Below are 25,356 nucleotides of genomic sequence, written 5' to 3'. Positions count from 1 at the left end.
TTTAAATTATTATTTATTCCAGAGCAAAGGAAGCTTTCGACTTTAGCATTTAAATATCTTCTCTGTTACAAAATAATTATCTCTACAGTATAATGTCTATGATTTCCTCACTCCCTTCCCCCTTCAGACACTCCACTGTTGTACAAGTGTACATCTTAACGGGAAGGGCTGAAGGAAAATTTCTGGTCCTGTCCCACAGACATAAAGACAAGGTGCTCTGCAAGACTGATTTTATCCATCACCTTTGTGGCAACCAACCCAAAATGAAGGCACATGAGATCTACAGTAATAGAGTTTACAAATTAGAAACTAAAGCTGAACCTCTGTATAATTTCTAGTCCTTCTGCACAACAGTTAATGACCAGTACCTATGCAGAGATTAATTGTATTTTCCTCAAGTAACTTTTCCTAGCAACAATTAAGTGGTGCTCACATGCCTATGCAAATACTGTCATTTGTTAGGTTTTGACACAAAGTGCAGAACTTGATAATCTGTCTGCACGGGAAGTCTTGAAACCAATGCATTGCTAGCACCCCTGTCACAAGAAATGTCAAGCCACCAGCAACAGCTACAGACAGCTGTTACTGTGAAAGTGGACAACTCCCAGCCACTGTTTTCCTGTGAGAGGCTCTAGAGCTTGCGGCATGCACTTGATCAGTGTCTCAGATGTGGATTTTAACATGTCAAAGCCCATCTCCTGTTGGTTAGTGACTGGCCAGGCATGTGCATACGTTGCGAGGAAGCCGCCTCGAAACATGCTTTGACAAATGGGGCGTTGAAACTGGCTGTACCCTAATTTCTAAGCACAGCTGAGCTTCTACCCTGAGTGGCATTCAGAACCCAGGGTCAGCTCGATACCTCATTTTTAAGGAAAGCCGAGTGTGGATACAAATCAGCCTCCTAGATTTCACTGGAACTGCTCCCTTTAAAGCAGAGAAACAAGATTCAAGGTTTCTGAAAGCTTTAGCAGACGGATAGGCTTGTCGATCAGATTAAGACTTACTAGGTTGTTAAACAACAGATCAAAACCTTGGTCATCACTTCTCTAGAAACACAGGTTTAAAAGAACTCAAACACCATTGCCATCACTTAACTAGACTGCTTTCACTCAGGATGATAAACAGGGCTGGAGTTTCAGACTTATGGTTATTCACCTTCCGGATGAGTTCACATTCCCCACCCCCCCACCCCCCCCCTTATTTTTCTTTTCTTTCTTTTCCTTTTTTCTCCATTTCTGCACAAATTCAGTAGAAGGGATTGGCACACAAGTTAGTAGTGAACACAGACCTGTAGCTATTACATTACAGGACCACGTCAGAGTTTCATGAAGACTTCATGCAATGGTGTCTGTGCTCTTTTCTAAAAGAGAACAACTGCCACAGGTAACACATACAACACAATTATCTGGTTTCAAATGCAGTGAGTTACACAAACAACATTAACAAGAATTGACCAGACTTAAATAACTGGAACTGCACTAGGTCTGGCACTTGAGAATTCACAGTGATTAAAATAAAATTGCTTTGCCTAAGACAAAACATAAGATACCAAATACAGAAACACACTCTCTGCTTCCATTACCTTGTGTTAGCATTCCAACAGCAATAAGCAAGCTCAGTAGTACCTCAGACAGACAGCAGAGACTTCTGCACGGGGTTAACTTTATTCATTGCTTGCAGTGCAATGGGTTTTTGATTTTTTATCATATTCACAATGTCAAATGGGGAAATTTTCAACGAATAAAGTTGACGCAGGCTCAAGTCTTTGCTGGCCTGAAACTTGGATTCTGACAGGAAACTGTTATGTACTGTCTCATTTTGGGTACCCAAGTCTGCGCTGTGCCAGGTGGTATTGCTGTTAAACAAAGTATATTTGCATATTACTGAGGTGTTCTTACATAGCAAGTTGTTTCTAAGTAATTTATAGTACCAGTGGATAATATAAGAGTAGAGCATTTGCACTTTTCTTTCCCCCACTCAACTCTCTAATCCTGGTGGATTCAGTAACGCAGGTTTCCGGTCCTGAAGCCTGCCTTCAGAGAGACAGGAGCACAGCTTTTAAATAGCCCAGCGTTTCTCAACGCACCCACTGCCTCTCATTTCAGCGCCGAGGGCTGCAGCTGCTCTTGGGAGTTGCAAGCCACCAGAGCCCCGTTGGCACACTGGGCTCCGAGACCCCACTGAATGAGTTAAAGCAAGATACTAAGAGGTCCCATCTCTCCCGAGCACAGGAGTCTAGATGAGCACTCTCTTGTACCTGCCTCGCCCTCCGCACTACACCTTAGGGCACTTTAGTCTGTGCGCCCACCTCCCAGACCTCCTTCTCCCCAGCTTTATCCGAAGACATTGGACTTGGGCCTGAGCTTGAATGACGCTTTCAGGGATTTCTCCTCGTGCTCGTCTTCCTCGGTGTCACCGCGAAAGGAGGGCGTGTTGTGGATGATCTGAGTCCTGAAGCGGATCTTATTAAGCCGAGGCTTCATCCGCCCACTGCCGGAGGCTTTCCTGGTCATCTCCTTGCCCTTGCCTGGCACTGCCGCGCCTTCGGTACCCTCAGCTTCCTCCCCAGTGCTGTGATGGTGGTGGTGGTGGTGGTGGTGATGGGAAAGCCGGTAGTTCATGAGGTTGGAAGGCAAAACCTTGGAGAGCCTCCAGCGCCCGCTCCCGTTGCCGGAAGCCCCTTCCTCCTCCTCCTCCTCCTCCTCAAGAGCCCCCACAAGGCTCCGCATGTCCCCGGAGGTGCCCTGCTGCAGGTACTGCGCAGCCTTGCGCCCACTGTAGTCGCGAATGTCCACGTCGGCATCGTAGGCTCCTACCAGCAGCTTCACCACCTCAGCGTGGCCGTGCATGGCGGCTATGTGCAGCGCGGTGTGTCCGCCGCTGGTGCGGGCGTTGATGTCCACGGGCAGCTGGTGCCGCTGGGCGAAGTTGACCAGCGTGGCCAGCAGCTCCTGCCGCCCGTGCTTGGCAGCCCAGTGCAGCACCGTGAAGCCGGTGATGAAGTCCCTCTTGCAGAGCAGCGCCGGCTCGCAGCTCAGCAGCCCCTCCAGGCTCTCCCACCGCCCGTCCGAAGCCGACAGCATCCAGGCGTGCTCCAGGGGGTCCAGGGCCACGGCGCCGGTGGTGCTCCCCTCCTCCTCAGCGGATGACGAGGCCACCGAGGCGCTGTCCGAGTCGCCGCCGCGCCCGCGGGCCCCGCCGGGGAGGGCGCCGCGCTTCAGCTGGGGCGAGCCGCCCCGCGCTGCCTCCCGCAGGCTCCTGCGGCCGCCCCCCTGCGCCGCCGCCCCAGGGGCGCCCTCAGCCGCCCCCGTCTCTTCCGACGGCGGAGGCCGCCCCGGGCCCGCTGCTATCGGAGCCTCCTCGCCGCCTCCGCCGCGCCCGGGCAGTGGCCCCCGCCGGGACCCCTTCCGCTGGCCTCCGCCCGCCGCCGGGCTCGGCCGGGGCGGGTCACCCCGGCGCCCCGCGGGCTGAGGGCGGCTATCGGCATCCTCGCCCTCCGGCGGCGGCGGCGGCGGCGGCTCCTCAGCGCCCGCCCGCGGGGAGGGCGGCGGGCTCGGCCGCTCCGCGCTGTCCTTCGCCGCCGCCTTCTCCTCTCCGGGGGTCAGGGCGGCGGCCACGGGGGGCTCCGGGGTGCAGTACCGGCGGCGGAGGTGCACGTACTTGACGCCGGTGTCGGGCTCCTGTCGCACGGTGGCCACGGCGTTCACCAGCTCCTTGAAGCGCTGGCGAGCGGCGGCGCGGCGGTCGGGCTCCGGGGGGCTGAGCCAGTCCCGGAAATGCTCCAGCAGCTCCGCGTTGCGCGCCCGCCCGCCCCGCGCCGCCAGGAACCGCACCACCGCGTCCTGCCGCAGCTCCGCCGGCTCCGCCATCACCGCCCCTGCCCCATCGCGTCGCGCCGCCGCTCCTCCTGCTGCTGCTGCTGCGGGCGCGGCGGAGCCGCTCCTGGCCCAGCCCCTCCTCCCGCCGGCGGCGGCGGCATGCCCCGGCAATCACTGCCGCGGCGGCGGCGGCGGCGCCGCGCCACCCTCCGGCCGGGAGGGGCCCGCGCCGCCAGCGCCCGCCTCAGCGACAGCGGGGCGGGTGCTGGGTCCTCCCGCGTGGGGCCGCCGGGCTGAGGCAGCGCCGCGGCTGGGCGGGGCGGCGGCGGCCCCGAGCGCCCCGTCACGGCTGGCGGGTGGGCGAGCGCCCTCTCCCCCTCAGCGGCAGCTCCCCCCGCGCGTTGCCCTGCCTGCATCCCTCGCTCCGCGGGGGTATGGCCGATTCCAATGCCGGTCGACAGCCGGTAAGTCCCCTCCGCCGTGCGGGGGCCGTGAGGGGCGGGCGGGGAGCTCCGCCGGCCGTTAACCGCCGCGGTGGCGGGGTACCGGAGGGTTGGTGTCACCCCCGGCGCGGCCGAGGGGACGGGAAGGGCTCGGGCAGTGACGCCGTGTGGAGAGGTGGAAGTGCCGCTGGTACCGAGCAGCCCTCGCTCAGGCCAGGGGCCGGGGGCTGCCCCAGGGGCCGCCGTGGGGCACCGGCGGGGCGGCGCGGTTCAGTTGGGGGACAGAAGGGAGTGCGGGGCTTCGGTTAGCGGGCCAGGTCAAGCCTCCAGGTGCCATTTAGTTCCCGAAGCTGCCAGGCTTTAACAGAACTTCTTGTGAAGAGGATCTTGTTTTGGGATGTTGCCCTTCTTAGAGCTCCCGTAGCGTATCATGTATTCCGAGTAGTAAGCCGAATCCTGGCTGTTGAAGACGTGCTTTCCTTACGCGTGACGGCAAAGCCATCAGCTCTGTGCTTTGAAGACATTGAAGCCATCCGTGAATTACTGCTGGAACATTAGTTCCCTTTTCGAACATGAAATAAATCAATTAACTTCTGACTCGAGTTTTCTGCTGCGTTTTACATCTCGGCGGCGCAGGGCACAGAAGGGTTCCAGAAACAACATGGAGCGGGAGGAATTTTGGGGAGAAATCCTCCACCCTGGCTGTGAAGTTAAACACTTTTGTGTTTTCTGGTAGCAGGAAGGTAGATAAAGTACCTGTCTCTGGTGTTTCTTGGCTCGTTTCCTGCTGCTGTTTACGGTGGTGGAGCTGTGTGTGAAGCTGCCCAGTGAACTGGAAAAAAGCTCCAAAATTACTGTTACTTTTTGGAAGTTTTCTTTCCTTGGGGTGACTTTTATCCTGGACAGTGTCTGGTTCTTGGTGGGACGGACCCGAGGCAGCGGCGTGGGAGCGGGAGAAGGAAAAGGGGCTGCTTTTGAATTTGGGGGCTGAAAGAGTTACTTGTTGGATCATTGTTAAAGCCATCACAGGGCCTGACCACGTCCCAGCCAAAGCCAACCTCAGTGAAAGGGCTTCATTCACGTTCCCCGGCTTGCTCACAACTTGACTGTGGAGCAGAGCTTGCTCTCTTGTGCAGAGAGCTTTGTTTCACACAGATTCTCACACAGGCCTGTAGGAACCCTTTGCAGCTGCGGTGTAACATAGTGCAACGCTTCAACTTCATGTAAGCTGCCTCTCTTCACACATGTTACTTACATGTAGTGAGGTGGAGAGTCAGTACTTTGCAGGCAGGGTCTTGTAGCAAGCTGGAGAAACACTGAGAGAAAAACCCAAAGAGCCAAAGTCAAAGAAAGGATGCAGAATGCTTTTTTGCTGGTTAATGTTTGCATGAAGAGTGTGGAGAGGTGGCAGTAAATCACCAGAGTGAGTGAGAACGAGATTGGGAGTCTACTAAGTGGATAGAGTTGGTAAGAGAAGAGAAAGGTGCTGGTACATGACAAACTTTACAGAGAATGCTACAAAACCAGACACATGACATAGTCTTGTAATGGGGGACAGTGATTTTGTATTAGGTTTATAAATGCAAATGATGTAACTTCAATGATGTAAAATATATTTATAATGACATCAAGTAATATTTCCTTTTTAACACATCCTGTGTAGTTGGTAGTGTTTCCAACAATGGTCTGGGAAAGATTTTGTTCTCAGTTCTTTTGCAAAAGAAATGTAAAATCACTCTCTGGATGCAGCCTGACTTTCTATACATCTGTTTACAGTCTGCACAAAGTCTGAGGTGTATTGAGTACTTTGGAGTTTTGAGTCTTTGACTTATGGGAAGGTTTTGGCAGTCATTGCTTCCATCCAGCAGCATACAGTGCTCGCCATTGATGAGAAAAAATAATAATCCTTGTTGCAGTCAAAGAGGCCCTGGGATAGCAGCCACCAATGTCACATCCAAGACCTGTATTGCTTTCTCATTTGGAGAAGGAGCGTTCACAAGAGACTGACGTGGTCAAGGGTGAAGAAGGCAAACTTGCTGCTCTTCTGGAAACACAGTGCTAAAGCTGCAACAGGCACAGCTGAGCCAGCACAGCCAAAGAGGTAGAGATCTTCTGAAAGTGAGTGGAGTTGTGATACCAGTATTCATACCAGCATTGAGACCAGCATGAGTATTTTTCTGTGTCGAGGTCATCTCAGAGGGATGCACCAGATTTCCATTTCTTTGTTTTTCCTTCCTTGAAAACACACAGGTCAAGAGAGGCCTTTCTGTGCAGAGCACAAACCTGAACATCCATTCTGTGCAGCAGTAGCTGATCAGTCCTGTCTGAACCAGCACTGTTGTTGTCATCATCCCTTGCCTGGCACATGGAGTACTAGCTTTCTTTTCTATCATCAAGTCTTGATTCTCCACCCGCTGCCTCTTGCCACATCTATCCATAGGCAGCGATGGAGGAACAGGTACTACATGAGCAAGATAATCATGTGACTTAAATGCCTGTGGTGGTGACAAGCCTTAGTGGCGTTTACAAATGAGTATGCTGCTGTCTGTGAAATCACCTCATCACAACTGGAGAAATAGCAAAATGTCTCTGCTTGTTTGCTTGTTCCTAAATACCTCAAAAGTCCAGCAGTTGTCTTCCATTGGTGCACCAGAATTCCGTGTAAGAATCACAGAATGTTGGAAGGGACCTTGAAAAATCATCCACTCCCCCCACCAGAGCAGGATCACCTAGATTAGGTAACACAAGAACATCTCCAGGTGGGTTTTGAATGTCTTCAGAAAAGGAGACTCCACAGCCTCTCTGGGCAGCCTGTCCCAGTGCTCTGCCACCCTCACATGGAACCTCCCTCCTGCGCTCTAGCTTGCACCCGTGGCCCCTTGTCCTGTCATTGGACATCACTGAGAAGAGCCTGTCTCCATCCTCCTGACTCTCACCCTTTACATAGTTACAGACATTGATGAGGTCACCCCTCAGTCTTCTGTTCTCCAGGCTAAAGAGGTCCAGCTCCCTCAGCCTCTCCTCATAAGGAAGGTATTCCACTCCCTTAATCATCTTGGTGGCTCTGTGCTGGACCCTTTCAAGAAGTTCCTTGTCCTCGAAGAAGTCATTTGAAGGAGATGAAGAATCCTGGACTTTTGATGTTTGGACCAGTTCTTAAAAGTTGCCTATTGTTTCTGTCATACTGAATAAATCACATGATAACTATGAGGGAAATTGACAAATGAGTTTTCATTCAATCATCTTTTGGCCAATATTACATTTTTTCCTCCACACCCTTTGCGGGAATGTATTGTTCCACCCTTGACTTCTGTGTGTTGCTTTTTATTTTATAGAATAGACCAATAGTATTAATTCAATGTAGTTTTGAATGTTTCTCCTTTTCTACTCTGCATCTTCATGGGCTTTTCTTTCTTTGCATGTTTCCTACCTCATCTTCCTATATTTTCTGTTCTGTGTTATTTTGCCAAGGTTTCCTTTCTGTTCCCTCTACTCATCCCATCTGTTCCCTGTCTCTTTCACACGGGTGTTGACATCAAGAGATGTCAATGGTATGTGTACCTACATCATGCATCTACATTTTAGATTTTGACTACCCAAAGATGGAAAGTATTTTTGTACTTTCTTCCACAATCTGCTTGGTTTCCTACTTACCTCATGTGTTAGAAGGCAAAAGCAACATTGATACTTACTGGGTGAAATGCACCCTTGGTTACTAGGAAACTAATTGTCTGTAAGAGAATAATGCAATTTCTTATTGGAAGCTTAAACTAAATTTTATGGTTTAATGAATGTCCACACCTCTTTGTGACAGTGGAAAACCCAGGGTTCAGAGCGGCTTGTGTTTGGATATGTTTGGATATATGGAGTGTCTATGGATATGTTGATGTGTTGTCATCAACGCTTCTGGCTGATGCCCAGGCATCCTTCTGAGGGCCCATGCATAGCCTGCATCCTTGCCGGGGCCTGGCAGGACCCTCAGCTCCTGCATAAGCACACCAACATAGATTACTTTTTTTCTTCAAGCTTTGGAGGTCAAATTTCAGTTGTGTCTACAAGCAGAGTGGCAAGCTAGTTATTTGCCTGGACTGCAAGTCTAGTTCTGCAGGAGGCTTATGTAGGCATCCATGTAGTCTGAGACCCAGCTTTGCTCTGGAACGGCCCAGTGTCAGGCAGCATTAGGTGGAAAGAGGTGGCAATTTTGTGTTACTTTTGTCTCAGACAATGTTTTTTCTTTGCACGCTGCTTTTAGTGAGCAAGAAGACTTATACAAAGTAATGTCCTTAACTAACTGAATTTGCAGCCATCCAGATGCAGTTCTGTGAAAGCTAGGCTACAAACCCTTTAAAAATGGGAGGGGGGGGGAGAGTGAAATGTGATTTGGACCATCTCAAGCCATGTGTGCTGTTTTGATGAGATAATGAATTCTGAGAAAGCAGTGAGACACAGGAAGTGTTTATGGGAGTGTTACAGCTCTGGCAGCATTCCAGTTGCAAGCTTTGAGTTATTTACTGGACAAAGTCAGATGAGATCCTGTCTTCAAGCATAATTTAGCTGCTCCATCCAGCAGATACTAATGCGAAAAGACTGGCTTACCCAGTGACTTGATGGCCTTCAGCATGATTTGTATTTCTTAGTTTTTGGGTAATCATTAGTTTTATAAACATTTTCCTAACTTGTTTTTCATCTGGATGATGTATTATTTCTTTCAGAAGTATTGAGGGGGTCAGTTTAGTGGATTTAATTGCTCTATGTATTTGTTAGACCATAGTGGAGTGAGGCTGTCTGAAGTGCTGGCATTGAGGCCGAGACACGTGGTGCCACTGGAAAATTTCAGAAGGAAAAAACATAGGTCATAGCTTTCCTGTTAAGAGAATGCTCCAAGTGATGTCAGATGGAACAGGTTCACACAGTGATTCTTCTGTAAGGAAGGTGGAGGGAGGCATGTCTCTAAATGGGAGCAGTAGCTCTGGGGTCCTGTAACGCTTGTTGTGTGGAGAACAGAAATACAGACATGCAGGAATGGGGCCTTCTAGATGTGCCTGAGTAGGCTGTCTCAAGTTGAGCTACACAGTGTTTCTTGCAAGCTTTGTAGTCTAAAGTAAGAGCTTTTATTGCAGCATTTTTGTTGAAGCTGATTCCTGAAAACTGAAGAACTAACCCTCTGAGCAGTTTGGTACCAGTTAAAATCCCTAAAAAAGTAGCCATATCTTTAAAAAATATGAAGAGTTTCTGCGTGTTTCTATCTCTAGCTTCTAAAATTTTGCTATTCATTTAGTGTTGGGATTTGTGTGTGCGTGTGTTTCCAGAAATCTCCTCATTACCATGTACTGTGATTAAATCAATTTGGCCAGATTTTCTCCTGTTTCTGTACTGTTTCTCTGTAAAAAAAGATTTTTGAGACCCTGAATTACCCCTTTCTGATCATCCTTCTGTTTGTCAGGCTTCTTTAAAACAAAGACCTTTGGACAACGTACTTAGATGTGTTCTTGTGAATTATATAAATAGTATTATTTCTGCTTGAAATTCACATTCTCTTCTATTGTGTATGTTCCCCCATTGATGTTCTCACTTTTGGGTCACAGCACGTGAGTGTATGAGGTTTTGGGGGGTGTTTGCTGTGTCATTGCCTCTAACAGAAATAACTAGAAAGAGTGATCTTGTGGTTAAGGTGCTAAATTACATACGGGGTGAATGAAACTGATGTTCATGCTCTCAGCCTCAGCCTTTGTTATCTCAAATAGTATCTTTGTGTCATCTGTCATCTCCACGTGCACAAAGTGGAGATGTTATGTCTCTACCCTCCCGAGGGGAAGTACTGAAGAAACCTATGCATAAACCATTATTTCTTTTTTGGGCAAGTTCTTCTAAGTACCAGGTTTCGTAATCTGTTTTTACAGCTTTCCAGAATTTTTTTGTCTGGTGTCAGTTTTTTGTCTTGCATCTGAAATGGCATAGAACTTTCCATGTGCTTTTATATATTTACATTTCCAGAAAAACAGTTTTAATTTTTGCTGACAGCTGTGTAGTGTCATTAAATGAACTTATGTACTGAAGAAAGATGAAATATGCTATCTTAAAATAGCAGCAACTTTGAGATGTCTCAGAATATCTTGGCAATTGCATAAATACTTACTGCAGAAATCGTTACTCTTTTTTTCTGACATACGTTGCCATAAGAAGCATCATTGAGAGAAACTTGGAAATACAAATTCTTGGATGTCTGAGGTGAAGTTTTAAATAGTGATACAGCCATGTGGTGGTTTGACCCTGGCTGATTGATTCCTCACACCCTTCCCCTGCTGCACTGTGGTGTCCCACCCACGGGTGAAAATCCTCCATGAACATCTCCCTGAGCCCTTCTGTTGGGACGTCAGCTTCTCCCCAACTGCCCCAGCGTGGGTCACTTCCATGGGGTGCTGACCTTCAGGCCCAGTCCGCTCCAGCCTGGTTCCCCCCAGAGCCCTGCTCTGTCGTGAGTCGGTCTCTCCATGGGCTGCAGGTTTCACTGCCAGGAGCTTGCTCCAACATGGGCTTCCCACAGGGTTACAGCATCTTTCAGTTGTCTTCAGCTGCTCCAGCATGGGGTTTTGTACAGGCTGTAGATGGGATCTCTGCTCTCAGTCATGATCCACAGGGTTCAGGGTTACCGCCTGCTTCACCATGGTCTTCTCCACAGGCTGCAGTGGAATCTCTCTCCAACACCAGGAGCGCCTCATTCTTATCCTCCCCGCCACCCCAGTCCCTTCACCTGTCTTGGTGTCCGCACAGCTCCTTACATCTTCTCACTCCCTTCTCTGGGGGCGAAAAGTGGCTGCTTCAGGGTGTTTTTTTTTCTTCTAAATGTGATTCCCAGAGGCACTGTGACCGTCGCTGATGGGCTTGGCCTTGGCCCCAACCGACTCCGGCCTTGAGCTGGCTGGTGTTTGCTCTGTGGGGCCTGCAGGGAGCTTCTGGCTGCTTCTTGCAGAAGTCACCCCTGCAGCCTCCCTTCTCCACCAGAACCCAGCCAAGCAAAACTATGACATTCCACCCCTTGCCTCACTGAATCACATTTGAGAATTGTCATTAAAATTCCCTGATCTGTTGGGTTCTAGGCATAGCTAGAACTTCTTAAGCAAAGCGTGGAGAAGGCACCTTGTTTTGCATGTTTGTTATTTCTTATTGCTCTCTGTTTCACACAGAAATTTGGCCAACTTTTCAGTGGCAAACAGCCAGTATAACAGTGGAAGAACTAATTATTGTTGTTTTTCATTTCCAGACAACAGTAAACTCTTGAGTGTAATTGCTAAAGTGTACTTCATCTCTCCCTTCCTTTTGAAAATGAAGTTACAGAGTTAATAGCTATGACAACTCCAGTTGTCTGTTTCCGCACTTAGCTTTGTACAGCAACTACAGCTGTCAAACCAGTTTCCTTAGCTGAACACTTTTTAATCCTGGCACAGTCTTTGGTGGATGACATGGTGGTTACTCTCGTGACCTCTGGAAATGGTCAGTTAGGTTGTGGGTATCCGTGATTTGTCCACTGAAATCCAAGTGGACTGGAAGAAAATAAAGTTGTTTCTGCTACAGTTTTTTTCTTGGCCATACAAATGGCTATGCAAGGTTTTGGTGGTCCAGCATGGTTTGGATTTAGGCGGGTGATACAGAGATGAAAGCCTTCCTTTCTACAGCAATGCTGAGCTTCTTGTGCTGGCTTTTGGTGTGGTGGCTTAATGGTTTCTTTTAAGAGTGCTGTCTTATATTGGCAGTAGAAGTGGTGTGAATACCAGGCTCTGTAACTAGAGTTGTTAGATGTGCTGCCACTGTGTCTCAGATACGCTTGTCTTTAAATGGAATACCATGAGAAATTCCTTGTTCAGATGTGCTTTGAATGAACTTTTTTTTTTAATCTCTAAGATGTCATATTTTCTCCTTCAGTTGTTCACTTTGCTGACACATTTTTCCTCATTATGTTAGTCCAACACACATGAGTTAGTGCAGTCTGTAGTCCCACACAAGCAGTCCTGTGCAATACAAGAAGAGGATGAGTGTTTGCTGGGAAGAACATCCATATCCTTTTAGCTACCAGAATTTTGAAACTCTCTATGCTTACCTATTATAAAAAGTGTCACTTTGGTGGGCTTGTAAACATTTTCTTACTGATGGCTCTATGCATGTTCCCAGAAAGCAGTTAATGGTGTGCGGATTGGAAATGTAAGAGAAAGAATAGCATGGTGGACCTGTCTGCCACCATTTACACTCATGATATGGAATGTTTGTTTAAACATTAAGTTTCAAGATATTTCCTTTTAATCTTACCCATTTCTAGGCAACACATTGCCTTGATGTCAGAACACGAGATTGCTAGCTGACATTTGGAAAGGAATGTGCACTTTTTAGGTGTTTCTAATAATATATGTAATATTAATCTCTTAAACTTCTGGTACATAGGCAATGTGTTATTTTACCTAAATACCAATTTCAGTTCCAGCTACTCAGAGTGAATTCTGATCGGTAACATACACCTTCTTGTGATTATGGTCTCTGTTGTGAATTCTGCCTCTTTTTTGCAAAACGTGGATTTCACTCTGAGCCTGTAAACAGGCCTTTAAAGTAAACTTGAATGATTTCTCAAGTTGTAGAATAAAGCTGATTTTGTTTTTTCAGCCTTTGCTTTTCTTGGTTCCATGTAAATCACAAGGAAGGAGTTCTAGCTTACTAGCAGAGTTCCTTTGTTGCCAACCATTGCTAATTGCTTTGCAGCTCACTTCACTAACATTATTTTAAAATTATTTTTCTGTAGCGAAATGCTGGCTATCGAACTTTATCCTTGTCTGGGCATGTTGGTTTCAGCAGTTTACCTGATCAACTGGTTAAAAAATCCATCAAGCAGGGCTACTGCTTCAACATTCTTTGCATTGGTAAGTAGTACCTGAATGGTTTAAGGCTTTAGTAGTGTGTCCATCCTTAGGAAGTGACTGAAATTTGAATCTGGTTGCAATGTTGAACTCTGCAATGTTAACCATTCCTTCCCCTAGTTTTGCTTATTTGTATCCATGTTTTGTTTTTATATATAGTATTTTCATAAACAATAGAAAGACCAAGAATGTTAAAAATCCATTTTTTGATTGATTTATGTGCAGCTTCTTGGATTCTTTTGGGTAAACTAGTCTATGCTCTATTTTTACTGTAACAAAGAGTTTCAGATCAAAAATGCTAAAATTCCAAGAGGCTGAAGTATTTCTGTTCTTACCAAATGTTTGCTCTAGTATTTTACCCTTAATCATAAATCCCTTGTGTTGAAGCCCATGTTTTCACAGCTATTTTGCTTTTTAAAATCTGTGGGAAATTGGTTCACATGAGCCTGTTCTGCTTATCACTTGTTCGCAGGTAAGTCTCTTATCTTTAGGATGAAAAAATGAACTAAAAGATATTTAGTGCTGATTATGAAAAGGGGATGGAGGCAACTTCTGATAGAGAAGTCAGTCAGCAAGTCTTTGCCTAAGTTTCTTTTGCTGTGATAACACTCTCTGTCCTTAGCAGGTATTTATTTGACATGCAAACTGTCTTGCCCAACCTTTCTGTTTAGGGGAAACTGGAAGTGGGAAATCAACCTTGATAAACAGTTTGTTCAACACCAATTTTGATGACCCTGTGTCAACACATTTTCTGCCAAGTGTGCAACTTAGAGCCCAGACATATGAACTCCAGGAAACTAATGTTCTTTTGAAGCTGACCATTGTAAATACGCTGGGATTTGGTGACCAGATAAACAAAGAAGATAGGTAAGTGCCCTCTTGCTGCTATGGCATGCAGAACTTCTGGTCTTCAATTGCAAGTTGATTTTTCTTTGGATTTAATAGTAAATATTTGTCTTATATGTTCCAAATATTTAGTTAACTGTTTTCTCTGTGTGCTCAAGTAAACTTGTTTTTCTTCCTGTCTAGGAAATTATTTGAGAGATCAATTCTGCCCCTTTCCTTATGATACAGTCTTTTATAGATGAATGTTAATAAAATGTGCAGTGGTGACTAGTTTCTTTTGGGGTAGAGGAGGGGGAGGAGGTCTTTAAGAAGCCAAACAGATTATAAAGTACTGTAGATTACATAGATTAGATATTGAGGGATTTTACAATTCCATTGGAACATATTGAAGGCCTTAAAGTGGAAGGAATATAACTTGGATTGCTGAAGACCTCTGCTTTTTATGTTGGACAACGTAATCAGAAGATGTAGAGGAACCATGCTAATGTATTTCAGAACTTTGTTTGAGTATCAGCTTTTATGAATTGAGGATTTAAAAATGTTAAACTGTGTTTTATTAGATTTTGGTTGTTTCAACTTAATTGTGAAGAGTTTTAACAATTCATTGGCTATATGGGTGCCTAAGTAGTGGTCATTATAAATGGAGGTTAAAGACTCACATTAAGATTATCATGAGAGCTGTGATTTATGATTGGAAAATAGCTACTGACAGTGACTTGGATGAATGAGATGCAAGTAGATATTAGTATAGATATTACGGGTTTTGATGTGTGGTACAGGAGCTGTTTTTTAGTCTTTCTTTTAATTTTGTCTGTAACAACTACTGAATTTTGACAGCATTTGATCTGGTTTATAACCTCAGTGTAGCAACAGAAATACAAGGGCATGCTGCATGTACATCTAGCAACACTTTCTTTTAGAAAGCAGATTATAATCTGGTTGTAAGTAGGATAAAGTGTACTTAAACTGTATTTATTGCAAATCAGATTTATGTTTTTCTCTTACATTCCTCCTTTTCAATTTTTGTCTATTATTTAAGAGCTCTCTCATGTACAGTCCTTCATCTTCAGAAGATAAAGGAGGTCCTATTTCTTGGTACTGGTAATTGCATGTTCTTTCTTTTCTTGTATCTAAGAGTTTCTTGTATCTTCCTTGCATCTAAGAGTTCTGCAATTGCACAGCTTGACAGCAAAAATTTATAAAACATCACTTGGGAAGATGTTTATAGTCTTAACTAACTTCATGTAGCATCTTTCACTAATAGTAGCTAGGAAATGTTGTAGCTGAACTAGGTGCACAATTTTGAGTAGCCTTTTAGAAATTAAGATTATTCTGTACATTTCATTTTCTGCTGTACTGGGTAGATGGTTGAGCAGCCTTTTGATATGTAAAGCAAAAAAGCCATAAAACAGTACAAGAGGAATTCCTCCATAGCCTGGCTCTGTTTAGGAGTAGCTAATCTCTGCTTGTTAAATTTCATTTCTTACAGCTGTCAGCCAGTAGTGGATTATATAGATGCACAATTTGAAGCCTATCTCCAGGAAGAACTGAAAATTGAGCGCTCTTTATTTAGCTACCATGATACTCGCATCCATGCCTGCCTCTATTTCATTTCACCTACAGGCCATTCACTAAAATCCCTAGATTTGTTAACCATGAAAAGCCTAGACAGCAAGGTAAGACTTTGAAACAGAGTTTTAAGAGTTTGTCTTATTTTCTGAAGCATCTTGTGGCTTTTAGATCCTCTACCACCTTTCAGTTCTGTATTTGTGTGCTTGGTTTAGGGATTTTTTTGGTACTGGTATACCCTAAATTCTGAATACATTGGTTCTGCCAGTAGCTTGCAGTTGATCACTGTTTATTTGCAAATCAAAAGAAGAGAGACAGACGTGGGCAAGAACATTGAAAAAAGCAGCACAATGGGGTTTAAAACCAAAAGTAAAAAAAAAAATGAGAGACACTGTTAACCTCTTACAGTGATTGGATAGGGTACCCTCTACATTTCCTGTAATTTTTCTAATTAAGTTTGTTTCTAATTCACTGTCAAGTTTTGGGACTGCTGTAAAGTTGGCATATAAAGCTTTGCAGCACTGTGAAAACCTTTTTTATAGGTAACTGAAGATGAGCTGAACACCCTGCCAGCATGACTTTTTCTAAGATAGGCAGCATTAGTGTTTTAAGCCTCACATCTTGATTTGTTTTGTAAGCTTTAAAATATCAGTTTCTAGTGTGATTGCTTGCACCTTCTAAATTCTTAACTTTCTTCCTATAGCAGGACTAAATTTTCTTCCTGCATTTCCTTGTTTGTGATATGTTTCCTCAAAATAAGGATCAAATCAGCTGTCTATTCCACATATGTGATTGAGGAGCACCTTAGGTATTAGGTATAGGTTGGGGAGGACATGAGGTGGGACAGAGGTAGGGGAGAGCTGGGTCAGTTCTTTCTGCTACAGTGTTGGTTTATGCCAGATTAAAATGCTTGTGGAAATACACTTTAATATGCACTGATAGCTAAAGGGCCTTCATACTAGAAAATGGGACAGTTTCATGGAGCAAATTGTTTTCTGAGGTTGGAGGTTGTACTTGGTTTCTAGGCTATTCCCTCTCTTTTCTGAACTCCCTTTAAAACGTTTCTTCCAAAAGAAGAGGAAATAGATCCGTGAGTCCCAGTCTCCTGAGAAAATATTTTTCCATTGGGATAAACCAAAAGCAGTTCTGCTTTGTCAGATTTTATCCTCTAGCCACCTTTAAATATTTTTAATTCTGTTTTGGCTCAGGGACAACATGAATAGCATGTCACTTCCTGATTCTGCTTTCTGATATTACTACAGAAATACACATACACACAAAAAAAGAGTTATATGTACTTGTAACTGTAGTTTGGTTTCTGTCCTATTGTGGAACGTGTTTGTGATGCTTTTAGTATGCATTCTCCTGGAATTTGGAACTTGGGGTTTCCCAGAATGTGGAAGTCTCTAGGCAGTGAGTTCAGGGTTCTGTGAAGAGGAGGTAGTACAGCAACATGTGTACATTTAGTGTCTAAAGTTGTCTTCAGTTTCTCCCTAAATCTACCTCAGTGTGCACTGTTACGGTTTTGTTACCGTTTTCTCAGTGCAAAACAAAACCAGATTACACAGGTAAAGAGGATTCTTGGAATAGGACAGGGTCATCCTATACTCTGTAATCCTGGGAGGAAAAAAACCCCAGATATACCTGTGGGCAATTAATTTTCACTATTGCTTATAAATTGGATGACTAGCTAAGAATTTGGCACCCAGCTTTTTAGACAGTGGAAAATCCTGTAGTTTTGCATAGGACTTAAACACTACAGACCAGCCAGGTTTCATTTCACAGGTTAAGGGAATCTTCCTCTGTATGTTTTCTTGCTGAGAACTAGTGATTATTCAACTGATACATCTGGAGTTTTAAGTCATTCTCACAGAATTATATTCAGATTACTCTTGTGTCAGGAAATTCTATGACTGTACCTTGTGGAGTTTGATGTGGGTTTTTTCTCTTAAAAAATGATCTTTTTTCATAAAAAAGAATCTTTGAAATTCTTTGTATGATTCATAGAGATACATTTAAATCAGCCTACAAGATATCAACCAATAGCCTTTTTTTTTTCTTCTCTGTAGCGTAAGGGAGCAACAGATGTTTTGGCATTAATGTAAGGTGTTGCATGAAAATCTTCATTTCGAGTCATGGTGTGATTTCTAAGTGTTGGGAGGGAGAGCTGCACTTTGCATTTCAGGCAGAAGGAGGATCAGAGGGGCTGAATTTGGTGCTAGCAAACAGAGAAGTCATGTGCATGGCTAAAGTTTATCCTGGTGACTTTATATTGTCATTCTGCATTGCTGTCGAACAAAGTAGTCTCAGCTGCTTCTTCCCATTGTGCATGGTTCAGTGTTTTGGGCAGCCAGTTCCCTGGCTGAGGGAACTGATTTAAATGGAAACCTAAAGATGTTTTGCTTGGTCAGGGAACTGATGAAGCTGAAAAGTGCATGTCTCCTTGGGCAGCTGCACAGATTTCAGTTCTACCTGGCAACAAGCAGCCACAGGCTTTAATTTATAAAAGATGCTTTTAATTTATAAAAGATGCCACCTCAGAATCGAAGCCTTACCCTTTTCATATAATTTGTATCATTAATAGGTGAACATTATACCAATTATAGGCAAAGCAGACAGCATTTCTAAAACTGAACTACAGAAGTTCAAGAACAAAATCATGAGCGAATTCGTTAATAATGGCATCCAGATATACCAGTTTCCAACTGATGATGAATCTGTTTCTGGGATTAATACCATCATGAATGTAAGTAAATGACAAAACCACTGGTATTTCAGTACTAAAGCATCAGTCTCTAATGCCAGTTCATGCCTGTTCTTTTACCATTATCTTGAGGCTTACAGGTTTCTATATAACAAATTTCTTTGTTTCTTTTTTTTTCATTAAAAAGCTCGCATGTTTTGGGCTTTTGTCCCTACTCAGAAATCTTGCTGTCCCTCTGCTGTTGATATCACTGGTTTTAGATGGCTTTTTCTTTAATGGCTCAGCAGCAGAACAGTTTCTCTCTCACAAATACTTTTTCAAATTTCTGGATAATGTGTAATTGCCAACATAAATGGACAGAATGGCTTTGCTCTTTTCCTCAGCAAACACTACCTTACATCTGTTAGGGAAGATATTTAAGTGCCTCGTTTCTCCAGTTTTCTCTGGTCTTTATGATAGCAAGTCTTCCATCTGCTTTTTCCTTTTACTAAGTACTTTTATTTGAAATTAGGGCAGATTTTCCCCGGGAATTAAGAAGTCAGATATAGTTCTGAGTTTTTACTGTTGTCCTTTCAGAGCCTCCCAGGAGTATCTGCCAGCTTCAACTAAGCTTGTACAGCTAGACATCTTTGCTTTGAGCACTCTGTATTTGCTCTTCATGCACATATGCTTGTAGATGCATGTGGACGTATGTTTGCATGCAATGGGGTATAAAAGAGGGAGGAGGAGCTGGTAGGCTGGAGTGTGTGGCTCTGCAGTCCCAACCCCTGTCACTTGTGCCAGGGAGTGGGGATGTGCAAGCTGTCATTCAGTACCAGGTCCTTTTGCTGTGGGAGAGGGTGGTGGTCTGTTACCTACTACTTTCTTTCATGCTCTTTTAGTGATTTGTTTTCCAGCTGATTATTATATTTTTGTATTTGTTTGGTCAGTTGTTGTGGGTACAGCACACAGTCAGTATCCAGCTTGTATTTCTGGCCATTTGACTGAGCCCAGAGCGGCGACCATGCCTTGGGTTCAAACCTGCGATTGTCTCATGACTTTTACTGGGGATATGAACTCTGGCTGAATGTGAATCAGATGATGTGTTCTCAAGTGGATTTCTGTTTACTGCTGGTGCTCTTCCTAATGCAGTTCAGGATGTAGTTGGATGCCTTTGCCACTGGGGCAAGCCTGCTGAATCAGGTCCAACCTGTTGGCCACCAGGAACCCCATGTATTTTTCTACAAAGTGCCTTTCCAGACAGTCGTCCCCCAGCATGTGCTGGAGCGTGGAGTTATTCCTGATGTGCAGGACTTGGCATTGCTCTCATTTGAACTGCGTGTTGGCCCATTTCTCCAGCCTGTTGAGGTTCCTCTGAATTGGCAGCATACCTGTCTGGTCTATCAACTGCTCCTCCTGGTTTTGTTATTGTAGCTTGACTTATTTCCTCCCCTAATTTATTTCTAAAGTGTTTGCTTTCAGTCCTGCCTTAAGAAGGCTGAGAGATAAGACTGTATTGGCATGACTCTTACAGGACCATTTACCGTTTGCTGTGGTAGGAAGTACGGAAGAGGTGAAAATTGGAAACACGACGGTGAGAGCTCGTCGGTACCCTTGGGGCATTGTACAAGGTAAAGGAATTCTGAGAGATATTTTTATGCGATTTTTTGTTGTTCCTGAAGTATAAAATTCACCAGTACTAAAAAAGCCTGGTTATGTCCTCTGATAACATAGTGATAGTATTTTGGATCAACAGTTTAAGGAGTTCAACAATTATACTTGTGGTGTGCACTGTACTGATAGTTTCCACACTGATGCATCCCTGGAATCAAGCAATGAGATGGTGTGTCTAATATTTGGGTATATTAGTATGGTAGCAGTGCCTTTAGCACTACCAAATTTCAAAGTTTTATGATTATTGTAAAGAAGAGGGGAGAAAAGAGAGAAATTTATTATTGTTCAACTAGAATAGGAGCTCAGGATGTGTTGGAACACATTCACTGGCACTTGCAGTCAGTACTTCAATGTGCACATTAGAAATTCTTAGAAAGTATAAGGTATAATAAATGAGATGCCTCTTCCTGGAAGTATAATTAGTAAACAAAATAATTAATCTCAATGCTGTTTAAAATACATTTTGACAATATTACTACTTGTGCATAATAATAAAATCTTCTCTTCTAATTGATTAGTGGAAAATGAGACCCACTGTGACTTTGTGAAGCTTCGTGAGATGCTTGTTTGCACAAATATGGAAGACTTAAGAGAGCAGACTCATGCACGACATTATGAGTTGTACAGACGCTGCAGGCTGGAGGAGATGGGCTTCAGAGACATTGGCCCTGAGAACAAACCAATCAGGTAAAGGACTTCATGTGCAGCACTTCCTTTCAGCGTCCATTCACTTCATGGATGCATCAACCCAATACAGAGCACAGTTCATAGGTAGAATAGGTTTTTGAGGAGGGAAAGAATTAGGATTGTTTTTTAAAAATCAGAGTAAGTAGGTAGCTGTTCCTTCAGTTACCTTCCTGGAGAAGTATAAGGGATCATATAAGCATTGCTTTTAAAAGCATACACACTAATTGTATTTCTGAAAGATTTCTTTTCTAGAATAATCCTGGGGATTTCAGTTTTTGTCCTGGAGAATGTAAATTTTCTTGAAGTACGTGCACTTTATGCCTTTTGAATTTTTTTCATTATATATTAGCATGCTAGTTTACTTTCACTCTTAATAATGTCTGATTCTGAACAATGGTTTGGTTGGACTCGAAGTTCAGAAAGAACCAAAGCAAAATCTTTTACAGAATCATTGGTTACACTGTTGGCTTCCCACATTATCTGTTGTAATAATGAATGTCTAGACTTTTCAGGTCAAGAAGTCTCTTGCTTGACTCTAGGAAGTTAATAGACAATTCCAAAGAAAAGTTATGCAGAGGGATGGAGAACTTGGTTGTTTCGTGTAGTAAAGCTGCTTTCTGCAGGAGTTATTTACAATATCTATATCCAGTTTGTTTAATCTTTTATTTCCAATTCTGTCATCTCCCTCTTCCAACTTCCTTCAGTCATTTTAGTGTAGGACTGTACTTTGTAAGTGGCTAGAGTCCTGGTAGGGAAGAACTGATGCTTCAGGGGTTGTTCGAGTCTTTACATCAATCAAAGTGCTATTATTGCATAGTCATGGTGGGAAATACCTGGCCTAAACCCGACCTAAACAAAACACAGCTTTGCATTAACAACAGTTTCTAGTGCTTTGAACCAACTGATTTGTTTACTTCTTGTTTTACTTACTCATTAGACTGTCTTTACTCATTCTGTTCTGGTAAAAATAAATGACTTTTAAATGGCTTCCCTCCACGGAGGTTTTTTGGTGGCTTAAATTCTTTGCTTTCTCCTATACAGAAGTTCTAGGGCAGTTGTAGTTACTGTAACTTGTAGAGTTTTGATAGAACATCATTTCTTTCACTTTGGCTAGGTCTAATTTATATATTGTTCAAATAATAATTAAATAAGGTTAACATGGCCAGATTAACATGCTGGATGTGGGCACTTTTGGAAGTCTTAATATCAAAGCATGTTTAAGGATTAGTTCATTTAGATAATCTTGAACTGACCACGAATCACAGTGGTCTTGTGACATTTCTCTTGACTTAACAAGAAAGGAACAAATAATTTTCATAAATAGGGAACCAAAGGTGAGTCAGGTTTAAAACCAACTGCCCATAGACTTTTCAATGGCATAAGGTTTAAGAACATAGATGTACCTTTGGCTTTTCTGAACTTGAATTTCACAGTATACAGCCATCTCAAGATAGGAGTTAAGTTATAAAAATGATCATCCTCAAAACTGTTTTCTTCCACAAACACAAAAATTGTCTTTGCAAAACCCTCAAAGAGTTTGCATTTTAGTAATGGTATAAAATGGAAGGTTTAAGTCAGAATGTTGTAGTATTATATACTTCAGAAGTTGGTTTAGAAGCAGATCGTTTTGTGGAGGTACAGAAAAGCTAAGTTCCCTGTGTTGTGTCTTGTATGGCCCACTAAATGTCAGTTACACTTACTTAATGGTTTTGGTAAATTGTATCTATTGAAAATGTCATTGTTTTGGAAGGGTGATAGTAGGTATTGCATAAGAATCTGGAAAAATTCACATTTTCCCAGATTTACTATGGTGGGAAGAGAAAAATGGGACTGAATCTAGGATGTGTGGTTGTCCCTCTTTCATGTGGCATAGCGAATGACACTGAGGTCTGAAAGAAGGCATTTCATCTTTTGGGAGAGATGTTTTATGGTCTCATTAAAAGGGATGAGAATTTTGAGGATCTGTTATGTAGTGTCCTTAGCAGACTAATGTAGCCTTGCCCGTATGGTGTTTTATAAAGCTACTTAGGAAACAATGAGAAGTGTCATCCTCAGCAGCGTGATAGAAAACATCTCTTTCCGTAGAGGAAGTTCAGTGTTTCCCATTTTGCTGACTTGTAAATATAAATATCTCTCAAAATAGGAACTATCCTCTTCTTCTAGGCAAAAATCTGCTAGTAAATTGCTGTCCTCTTTCCTTAACAGAGTTTACAATATATACACATGGATTCTAAGAGCTAGAGTTTTAAGGCATAGTTAATATTGCATGGCAGTGTGTGACTGAAGATTAAAATGTCATGCAACTTGTGTAAATATTCAGTATATTTATTAGTGACCTGCATGAGGGAATAGAGTGTACAGTCAGCAAGTTTGCTGACAACACAAAACTGGGAGAGGTGGCTGACACACCAGAGGGCTGTGCCGCCATTCAGCAAGACTTAGACAGGCTGGAGAGTTGGGCAAGGAGAAGTTTAATGAGATTTAAGAAGGGCAAGTGCAGGGTCTTGCATCTAGGGAAGAGCAACCCCAGGTACCACCAGTGTAGTTTGGGGACTGGCCTGTTGCAGAGCAGCATAGGTGAGAGGGATCTGGGGGTCCTGGTGGACAGCAGGAAGCCCTGCCTTTTGGCATGTCAGTAAAAAGCTGCCTGTGAAGTTCCTGTACTGCTCTTTGGGATTTAAAAGTACAAGAGTAGTTTGTTCATCCATAATTGCATGGCACTGCGAGGCAAACCCAGCAATTCTTGGGTTTTCAGCTGCCTTGTGAGCTGGGTTGTGGGCAGACATCTGTAAAGGCTTTCACTCTTACATGTGAAAAAATATGTTGGCAAGCTTTATTTTTTTATGGGAGACACAGGAAGGGATGGTTTCAGCACACAATGGAAAAACAGATTTGCATCTTTACTACTAGGTGTAAGGAGGGAAAATAAACATAGTCCAAAAATGACTGTCTTGTGTACACTGTTAAAAATGCATATTCCCTAATCCTGTACTTTTTGGTGAATTTGTCTCATAATAGCTTTTCATTTTGTTTATTTGCAGTTGCATTCTAAGACTTAACTTTCTCATTAACCAGATTTCCAGGGAAAATCAGGTTTACCTGATCAATCTGTTAGTCTCTCCATGATAATTTATCAACAAACTCTCCATTTTCAGATTTCAGTAAAGAGTTGGATGCTTCCAGGGGATTTGCATGGTTAGTGTTCTCACTGCAGGAAAAGCAGATGACCTCTGCTCCTGTTGGCCAGCCAATGTGCATTTCTTGTCAGTAATAATACCTCTGAAGTGCTGTCTTTTGAAACCCTTTGCAGCTTAGTACTAATGCAGTCGGATGAGCAGGCTGGGGGTGATTTGGAAGTAGCTAAGGCTACTGCATGTGGAAGAGCCCCATAAGCAGTCACAGTAAGTAAAGAATGTGTAGAAGTATGGAGGGACACTAATTTTAGGGTTAAGAAGGTGTAAGGGCTTAGTCAGGATTTTGGATATTACAGTCATTGAGAGAATAGCACGTAAAATCATCCATAGGAATTTGGACTATTACTTCTGCTGCTTTTAGGGCACCTGGCTTATACTGGCATTGTATCAAACCATTTTTTATTTAAATTGGATAACAACAATTAGCATAACTTAATGGGTAATTGGGAACTTAATCACATTCATATACCTTGCTTCAGTCTTATAACTGAATATAATCCTCAAAGGCAGTGAGAATTACAGTCATGTATGTACCATATCAAACTAAAAATGTAACATGTGGTAAAACACTTTTAAAATAGTGAATCTACCACATGGTGCTTCAGGGAATGTAAATGGAATGCCATCTAAGGCTAAACTTAGTCATAGAGGTATAGTTTGGTTTCCAAGCCATGAAAAGCAGCCAGTCAGGAATGGGCTTGGAAAGATTGTTATAGCAAAATTTATGTAACAAAGTCAATGAATAGTGGAGTATTTTTGGGGCTGGTTCATGCGTTTTACACAGTGTCCATTGGATGTAAAATCCAGGAAGTGCTTTTATTACAATTTTCTAATAATAAAAATTGGGATTTGCCTTTGTTTGTTGTTGAAAAGTAGATAGACCTTTTTGTGTGTGGGTGGTCCAGTCCTGCCTTTTTGATGTTCCAATTATGTCCATGAATCCTGGTTTCAGGTCAGTCTGGGCAAGAGATAATTGCTGAGATTTCCCAAATCGAAACATTTGGGATAGGTGGAAGTAGAAATCTAGACATGAAGAGTGCTTCCAGCCAAACAAAGCGATACATTTACATACCTACTAAGCTTAGATGTTTACAAGGCAGGAGAGGATTGCTGCTGTTTCGAATTTGGACATTTTACAAGTCTGTTTTCCCAGTCTAAGTTACGTTGTTGCTTAAGGGGACATTCCTGTTTTGAAAGAAGAAAACCCGTAGGCAGGGGTCCCTTGAAAAAAAACAAAGATTGATGTTCAGGCTGCGTGCTTGTATATTGGGATTCGCTGATGTTAATCACTCTCTTGTTTAGTGGTTTTTCTGTGCTCATAATTAGAATTTGTTCTTCAGAATAATTGCAATGAAACATAAATATCTCTCTGTTTCTCAGTAGGTGAGCAATCATATGTTCCATACTTTATTTCTCCCTGAAACTGGGATATTCAGGCCTTGCGGCTCTTGAACAAAAAACATGTTTATTTTTCAGTCTATTTTGAGGATGCTGACAGAAAAACAGGAAGGATTCAGTAATGTGAATAAGCTTACATGTAGA

At 43.4% G+C, this 25,356-nt stretch overlaps 2 protein-coding genes across 2 annotated transcripts in view; one reads left to right on the top strand and one right to left on the bottom strand.

Moving 5' to 3' along the window:
- Positions 1-668: 668 nt before the first annotated feature.
- SOWAHC (sosondowah ankyrin repeat domain family member C) lies at positions 669-3,869 on the bottom strand (the record flags this gene model as incomplete). Its single annotated transcript, XM_084261750.1, has 1 exon — positions 669-3,869. The coding sequence occupies one exon, from the start codon at positions 3,867-3,869 to the stop codon at positions 2,334-2,336; it is 1,536 nt and encodes a 511-aa protein (XP_084117876.1). The 3' UTR covers positions 669-2,333.
- Positions 3,870-4,160: 291 nt separating this feature from the next.
- The window catches only part of SEPTIN10 (septin 10), a 29,565-nt gene continuing 8,369 nt past the window's right edge, over positions 4,161-25,356 (top strand). Inside the window, exons 1-7 of the mRNA XM_084272614.1 lie at positions 4,161-4,282; positions 13,047-13,164; positions 13,833-14,028; positions 15,497-15,683; positions 18,161-18,322; positions 19,794-19,890; positions 20,452-20,620. Coding sequence (XP_084128740.1) covers positions 4,253-4,282; positions 13,047-13,164; positions 13,833-14,028; positions 15,497-15,683; positions 18,161-18,322; positions 19,794-19,890; positions 20,452-20,620 — 959 coding nt within the window. The 5' untranslated portion in view covers positions 4,161-4,252. The remainder of the gene's footprint in view (positions 4,283-13,046; positions 13,165-13,832; positions 14,029-15,496; positions 15,684-18,160; positions 18,323-19,793; positions 19,891-20,451; positions 20,621-25,356) is intronic.

The sequence above is a fragment of the Gallinula chloropus genome (assembly GCF_964237585.1).
Source record: "Gallinula chloropus genome assembly, chromosome: 1".
NCBI classification, from domain to species: domain Eukaryota; kingdom Metazoa; phylum Chordata; class Aves; order Gruiformes; family Rallidae; genus Gallinula; species Gallinula chloropus.
Note: the sequence above shows the minus strand (reverse complement) of the source record. Positions and strands in the feature narration are given on the sequence as shown.